Here is an 8047-nt window from a genome sequence, read left to right as displayed (position 1 = left end):
AGACAGGTCGTAGAATTTCACTTTGTTCCCAAATTATTTGCCTTCCTCTTCTTCTGGCAAGGAGACCTATTGCTATTTGGAGCCCAACGCAACACTGCCTTCTGTTCAGGAAATGAGATTGGACTTGCCAGTCCATTAACTCTTTTTGCTCCATCAACATTGGTGACCCAGAATAAGCAATAGATATACACAGACTGCAATCAAGGAGATTTTCACCTTTTTTCTTGCAAGATCCTGCATTCTGCTACACTTTATGCTGTGCAGGCGCTCTTCTCCATGGTGGAACTCCGGAACAGCTCATGAGAATTCAGGATTCTGCCAACATCCTGGCTTACCAATGTGCCTTCAATACAGAGTAAGTGCCAATGTTTTAGGGGGCATCCAGCCAAAGGAGGACTGAGTGAAATTGACCATGAGTGGCAAAGAAATTGGAAGGCAACCATTATTTGCTCCCTCCCCCATTTTACTTTCCATAATGATTTCAAATGAAAAGAATGAGAAGATCCAAATTCTTCTTATATGTATGCCAATTGTATCCAATATTCACAAAGTCGTAAGTGAGGCGCGGTGGCTCAGTGGCTTAATAATGCTGGAGATGGTCTTTGATCCAGCGGTTCAAGTCTTAGCAGTGCATGGTGGGGTGAGCTCTGTCACTTTCCTCAGCTTCTGCCCACCTAGCAGTCTGCTATTTATATGCGAGTAGATAAATAGGTACCATTTAGGTGGGAAAACAAGCTGGTGCTTCATGTGGACAATTAGAATCCTGCCAGCGCCAGACCTTCCTGGTTGTGATGCCTGTTATTAAGGGCACTCTTTTAGTTTATTATTTATATGTCTATTTTAATTATTAAGGTATTAGCCGGTTTCATTTGTATATCCAGTTTATCATCTTTTTCCATGTTATTCTTGTAGCCTGTCATTTTAAAATCCAAGTTCAGATGAATTTCAGTTTTATCCAATAAAACTTGTTCTTCTTCCACAAGATTTTTAAATAGTCGATCTATAGAGGCAGACCCCCTCAAAATTAACCTCTGAGTCCATTGTTCAAAAATATCCTTCAATATGTCCAGAGTTAAGGTATTTTGTTTCATTCTGTATTGACCTTCAAAACCATGGTTCTTCAAAGAGATTCATTATTTCAAAATTTGGAGCAGTAATTTGGGAGTATTTTGGTTGTTCCATGAAATGCGGTGTTCCATGATTCTCACAGTTCTAGCGGTAACCCTTTTCCTCCTACATCAGTGCTGTGAACATTTAACACATCTCTTATTTTTCCTTTCATTCTTTTCTTTTCATTTCAGAAAAATATGTTGCCTTGTCCTTCTTGCAGAGCATAACTGCTTGGAACAAATCGCACAGGATCAGCTTTAAGAAGTTCTTGGTATCTAACACCAAAGCAGTGATCCATAAAACCTAAAATGAAAGGATGCAGAACATGTGGGTGTTTTGTTTAAAGTGGCTGAGCTGTATTAAGTACTGAGCTTCAAACATTCCAAGAGGACCACAGAACAGATTTTTCCAACCAAAGCTTTCTACTTAGTTCCTGCCTTTGGATTTTATTTCCTGCCAATTTTCTCTAGCTCTACAAAATACTTGTCCAGAATTTCATTGCTGTCCTGGATATAATGAAATAGCATAAGGGAAAACAAAATACACCTTTAATGCTTATGGTCACTCTCTTTCTAGTATTTAATTAATAGTCATTGATCTTTCTTTGCTGTCCTTCCTGCCATATGCTCTGAGATTCGAAACTTCAAAAGTGCTTCCACTGATAGTGTTAGGATTCAAGTGGTGCAACTCAAGTCCTGAGGCTTCTTTCATAACTTTTCAGGACTCAAAACTGGGCCCAGAAATTACCTGAAAGACCAGCTGGATAAGAACACTAAAATATGATTCTAACATTTGGTTAGAATCAAATTACTTGACATTTATTTCATGATAAAGCAGGATACCTTTAATTAAAATGTAACCTGATTTGTCATTAAAAAACCCTCCGTAATTTATTTTAGTGTGTAAAGTATCTAATATGAATTAAATTTAAATCCCTTTTAAAATATAAATTGCTTTTAATGGGCTTCATTTTGGGTGCATTAATCTTAGCTCAAATTCTCAATGAGCCAAGTCTTAAAGCCATTGATTCATATCTACTGAAATCAGTTAGCTGCATACTTTTTGCATGTCTTACATCAGTCTTGACTCCTGCTAATGGATATGTCCATCAGTTTCCTAGTCAACATTTTTGGAAGTGATGTGCCATGGCCTTCTTCCTAGGGCTGAGAAAGTGATTAGCCCAAAATAAGGCAGGCCTTGAATTTAGGTTTTCTGTTCTTAGTCCAGTGTCCTAAGCAATAGACTAATCTGCCTTTCTACATTAAGAAATATTTACTTTATCATATTTTGATATAGTTTAGAATAGAATAGAATTTTATTGGCCAAGTGTGATTGGACACACAAGGAATTTGTCTTGGTGCATATGCTCTCAGTGTACATAAAAGAAAAGATACGTTCATCAAGATACAACATTTACAACACAATTGATGATAATATATCAATATAAATCATAAGGATTGCCAGCAACAAGTTATAGTCATACAGTCATAAGTGGAAAGAGATTGGTGATGGGAACTATGAACGATTAATAGTAGTGCAGATTCAGTAAATAGTCTGACAGTGTTGAGGGAATTATTTGTTTAGCAGAGTGATGGCCTTGGAAAAACTGTTCTTGTGTCTAGTTGTTCTGGTGTGCAGTGCTCTATAGCGTCGTTTTGAGGGTAGGAGTTGAAACAGTTTATGTCCAGGATGCGAGGGATCTGCAAATATTTTCACGGCCCTCTTCTTGATTCGTGCAGTATACAGGTCCTAAATGCAAAGCAAGTTGGTAGCAATTATTTTTCTGCAGTTCTAATTATCCTCTGAAGTCTGTGTTTTCTTGTTGGGTTGCAGAACCGAACCAGACAGTTATAGAGGTGCAAATGACAGACTCAATAATTCCTCTATAGAATTGGATCAGCAGCTCCGTGGGCAGTTTGAGTTTACTGAGTTGGCGCAGAAAGAACATTCTTTGTTGTCCTTTTTTAATGATGTTTTGATGTTAGCTGTCCATTTGAGATCTTGCGATATGATAGAACCCAGAAATTTGAAGGTTTCTACTGTTGATACTGTGTTGTCAAGTATTGTGAGAGGTGGAAGTATGGAAGGGTTTTTCCTAAAGTCTACCACCATTTCTACGGTTTTGAGTGTGTTCAGTTCCAGATTGTTTTGGTTGCACCACAAGGCTAGTCGTTCGACCTCTCGTCTATATGCGGATTCGTCATTGTCTCGAATGAGACCAATCACTGTTGTGTCATCTGCGAACTTCAGTAGCTTAACAGATGGATCATTGGAGATGCAGTCATTGGTATACAGAGAGAAGAGAAGTGGGGAGAGCACACAGCCTTGGGGGGCCCCTGTGCTAATTGTACAGGTATTTGATGTGATCTTGCTTAGCTTCACCTGCTGCTTCCTGTTTGTTAGGAAGCTTGTGATCCACTTACAAGTCTGTTCCGGTACCTGTAGCTGGTTTAGCTTAGTTAGAAGAATGTCTGGAATGATGGTATTGAATGCTGAACTAAAGTCTACAAAAAGGACCCTTGCATAGGTCTTTGGAGATTCAAGAAGCTGTAGGATGTAGTGCAGAGCCATATTAACAGCATCATCTGTTGATCTATTTGCTCGGTATGCAAATTGCAAGGGTCTAAAAGCGGATTCGTGATGGTTTTCAGGTAGGAAAGCACTAGCCTTTCAAAGGTTTTCATGACTACAGATGTTAGAGCAACTGGTCTGTAGTCATTCAGTTCCTTGATGGTGGGCTTCTTTGGCACTGGGATGATGGTAGAGCGTTTGAAGCAAGAAGGAACATAGCACATCTCTAGTGATTTATTGAAAATATGGGTGAAGATGGGGGCCAATTGGTCAGCACAGACTTTTAAGCAAGAAGGAGTTATCTTGTCTGGGCCTGGCGCTTTTCCTGGCTTTTGTCTGTGAAATAGGTCCTGCACTTCCTTTTCTGTGATCACTAGGGGTTGTGAACCCAATGAAATGGGGTCAGTTGTAGGAGGCTTGGCTGTTGTTGGTGTGTCTGAGATGGGGGTTGTGGAGATAGGTGGCTGTAGTTTCCTTTCAAACCTGCAGTAAAACTCATTCAGGTCATTTCTCATTCAGTTTGAGAAATATATATAAATCCATATATCTTACAGAGTTTATGCAAATTGTAAAGCCCATTTGCTTAGTTAAACTTCCTGCATCATTTTAGGACTCATGCTAATCTGACAGATTGCTGGAGTTTCAGACCTGTTTTGCCAAACCACAAGAGTAATAGTTCCAGGTCCAAATTATCTACCTAACGTTTCTGGTCAAGTGAAAAGCTTACACACCCATGCACACCATCTGCTGTGAGTTAGAACTACAACATGACTTGAGTTTAACTCATAGAATCATCTATTACAATGTCCTTTCTGTCAAAGACTACTTCAGCTTCAATTGCAACAATACACGAGCACACAATAGATTTAAGCTTAATGTTAATAGCTCCAATCTTGATTGCAGAAAATATGACTTCAGTAACAGAGTTGTTAATGCTTGGAATACGCTACCTGACTCTGTGGTCTCTTCCCAAAATCCCAAAAGCTTCAACCAAAAACTATCTACCATTGACCTCACCCCATTCCTAAGAGGTCTGTAAGGGGCGTGCATAAGAGCACAAACGTGCCTACCGTTCCTGTCCTATTGTTTTCCTTCATTATATCCAATTAATATAGTTATTACATACTCATATATATGCTTATGTGGTGTATAGTTATTTCATGCTTATGCTTATATATACTGTGTGACAAAAATAAATAAATAAATAAGATGGAGTGATGTGGCAATGTAATGCCACAGAGTGGAGCAACCAGCCCATTCTCTGAAAATGTTAATTCAAGAATTGAATAGATCCTTAACTCTAACATCTGTTCCAGAAAGGCATTAAGGCTGGTGGAATCAATAGTGGCCAAAACATTACATACAGAACCAGCAAGGTTGCATCCAAATACTGTTATTTTCTCTCTCAAAAGCAATAATTCCACCATAAATAACCTAAAATCTAAGTAGAAGCCAATTGGTTCTCAAGAGAACCTATATTTTGTCACTTACGGATTTATGAAAGAATAACATTCTGAGATATGACTTCCTTCCTCCTCTTTCATCTTAATTTATAATTGGTTTCTACTTGTTCTCAAAGTAGAAAACACTATTTAAAAATAAATGCACCAAAACCAGTAAGATAAGTTTCAAATAAGCTTTTGATTTGTTTTCCATTAAATTTACTATTTCTTTATTTAATATATTTGTTTATATTATATTTATTCCACCCTTTCTCTTGAGAGTCAAAGGCTCTCATGTCATCCCATAATGAACCTTATGATATAAAATAGGCCGAGATATTGCATTGCACCTTGTGGTTTAGTGCAAATTTGAACCTGGATGTTTTCAGTGCAAATCCAACAACACATTACTGGCACACCATATTGACTTTAACATTAAACTGGTAATTGGTTTGAGCAAATGATGTTTTTTTTTAAAAAAAAATTAAAAACCTCTTTTAAGTCTATCAATCAGAATAGAGCTGAAACGGACCTCGGTGGTCTTCTAGTTCAATTCCCTGCTCAAACAGTTGACCCTATCATTTCAGGCAAGTGACTGTCCAGTCTCTTCTTAAAAACCTCCAGTGATGAAGCAGTTAGTTTAACTAATGGGGATGAGTATTGTTAGAAGTTATATAAGCTGAAATATGCCTACCAATGTTATGGGGATATTTTGTGTACCTAAGGAAGTCACTTATTAGTTTTTATAGATGCCGTTTAAAGGATTCACGGGTGACGTCCAGCAGGTTCTGACAGGTTCTGGAGAACCGTTAGCGGAAATTTTGAGTAGTTTGGAGAACTGGCAAATACCACCTCTGGCTGGCCCCAGAGTGAGGTGGGAATGGGTATTATGCAATATCCATCACCCAGGAGTGGGGAGGGAATGGAGATTTTGCAGGATCCTTCCCCTGCCATGCCCACCAAATCTCATCCTCCAAGCCACATCACCCACTAAGCCAGGCCCACAGAACCGGTAGTAAAACAAATTGGATTTCACCACTGAAAGGATCCCATTTTAAAACTGTGTAGATTTGAGCTATCCACATCAAATTTAGATGGGAACATTTAGGCCACTGAGTTCAACTCCTTGTTTAATATAGGAATTCAAAGGGAAGTATATTTCGGTGACAAGTTAACACAAGTTAAAATAGTGCCCTGCAAGAGCTACAGAGCTCAGGAATAAGGTTTTGTTACCTGCACAAAGTTTTCAGCCCAGTTCCCTGTTCGGCATCGGAAAAAAAGAAATCTGGTCCAGAAGCTGAAATCACTTACTACTCGTCATCGGTAAAACTGACGGACCTCAACTTTGTGGGTCAAATATTTACTTAAGGCAAGGGTGACTTTTAGCCTCGGTGCGAGTTTAACAACAAGTTGTAAGGTTCACAAAAATGCGATGCCTGTTTGGAAGCATACAAAACTCTCTCAAGTACTTTCTGCAGAAGAGGCAGCTTTTCCCTCCTTTGCTTCCAGGCATAATTTTCTAATCGTGTTCAGGCATAGAAATATGGGCATTTGTCTCGTTGGGGAATTTAAAAAAAAATAAAAATATGCCTGTCATACACGCCAAGAAAAGAAAAAAGAAAAGAAAAAAAAAAGAAAAAAGGGAGGGGGCCAGAAACTTAATCTCAATGAATGAGAAAATCTCCAATTAATGTTTAACACGGTAGGATGGTCCGATGGGAGAACGGTGGCGTGATCCGGCACATCCCCGCCCCAAAGATTTAGAGGAGCGCACGAACATCTGGCCCGGGGAGGAGGGAAAGCAAAAGCAAAGCGGAGTAGCTGCGCGTGTGAGTGTGCGCACTCGCTCGGGTGGTCAGTTAGCGTTGGCTACTTCCGAGCAACTCACAGCGCTAAGGGCAGTTTATAAACCCAAGTCGGGAGCGCAGTCCAGGTGCAAAAAGAGGCTCGCCTCGAAACCGAGGCGTCCTGCCTCTGCTGCCGCCCTTTCCCCCGGCTACGCTCGGCGTGGGATTCTCCCTCGACTTAGCTCTTAGGCCGGCGTTGCGGGTTTCCCGCGCTCCAAGCCCCGCTTCGCAAAGCGCGCCGCGATGGGCAGCCGCGGCTTTTGGCGCGCTTCGCGGCTGCTGCTGCTGCAGTTGCTGCTTGTCGGCGCGCTCGCTTGGTCAGCTCCGGCGGCCGCCGCTCACTCCGAGGCGGACGAAGGCGAAGACCTGATGCGCTCCTTCGCTTTCGAGGAGGAGAACCTGGCCGAATTCGCCAGGCACCGAAGCTCCCCGGCAGCTTTCTACCGGAGCAGTAAGGTGAGGCGGGAGGAGAGGCGAAAAGGGGGCGGCGAAAGGAAGGGGGATTGAGGCGCGCCTGGAGCTCCCGACTTCGGGGCTTTTTTCCCTTTGCCCGCACTGGACTCCAGAGGCGAGTTGGAGGTTGCACGTTCCCGGTGCCCGGGTGAACTCCTGGTGACGGCCTGGAAAGAAGCGGCGCTGCTACCGGTTGCGACTGATGTAACGGTCGCATCGCTCGCCCGGGCAAGGCAGCTTAAGCGCAGCGTAGTAGCCGCGCTACACTGGCTTGGACCGTGTTGTTACCCGCGGTTTATACCGTCAGGTAGCTGCGTCCAGACGTCGATGCCACAATCGTGACGGTGAAGCCAGTAGAGGACGTTGCCTAATGAGGAATTGTATCTGCCCGGGGCAGCGATCTGATGACCTCAGGCTGCCCCGTGATGACCGCTTCCCTCCGAATAAGCCCAGTGAATGTACAAGGTCTTCTAGGGAGGCAGGCTGCAGGTGAAGTGGATGGCTTGTATGAATTTGCCCTCCTTAAATGTCTTAAAAGAAGAAAAAAGGGAAGGGAGAAGACAGATGTGGGGCAGTTGTTAATATTGGATATTAATATCCCTTCTCAAATCTCCTGATTCTGCT

The 8047-nt window shown here is 41.8% G+C and overlaps 1 protein-coding gene across 1 annotated transcript in view; it reads left to right on the top strand.

Annotated features, from left to right (window-relative positions):
• Window positions 1–6732: 6732 nt before the first annotated feature.
• PCSK9 (proprotein convertase subtilisin/kexin type 9) overlaps window positions 6733–8047 on the top strand; it is a 31284-nt gene continuing 29969 nt past the window's right edge. The window contains exon 1 of the mRNA XM_058178941.1: window positions 6733–7426. Within this exon, the coding sequence (XP_058034924.1) occupies window positions 7214–7426 (213 nt within the window). The 5' untranslated portion in view covers window positions 6733–7213. The remainder of the gene's footprint in view (window positions 7427–8047) is intronic.

This window comes from Ahaetulla prasina, chromosome 3, assembly GCF_028640845.1.
Source record: "Ahaetulla prasina isolate Xishuangbanna chromosome 3, ASM2864084v1, whole genome shotgun sequence".
Lineage (NCBI taxonomy): Eukaryota > Metazoa > Chordata > Lepidosauria > Squamata > Colubridae > Ahaetulla > Ahaetulla prasina.
The sequence above is the reverse complement of the archived record's forward strand: the minus strand, read 5'-3'. Positions and strand labels throughout refer to the sequence as shown.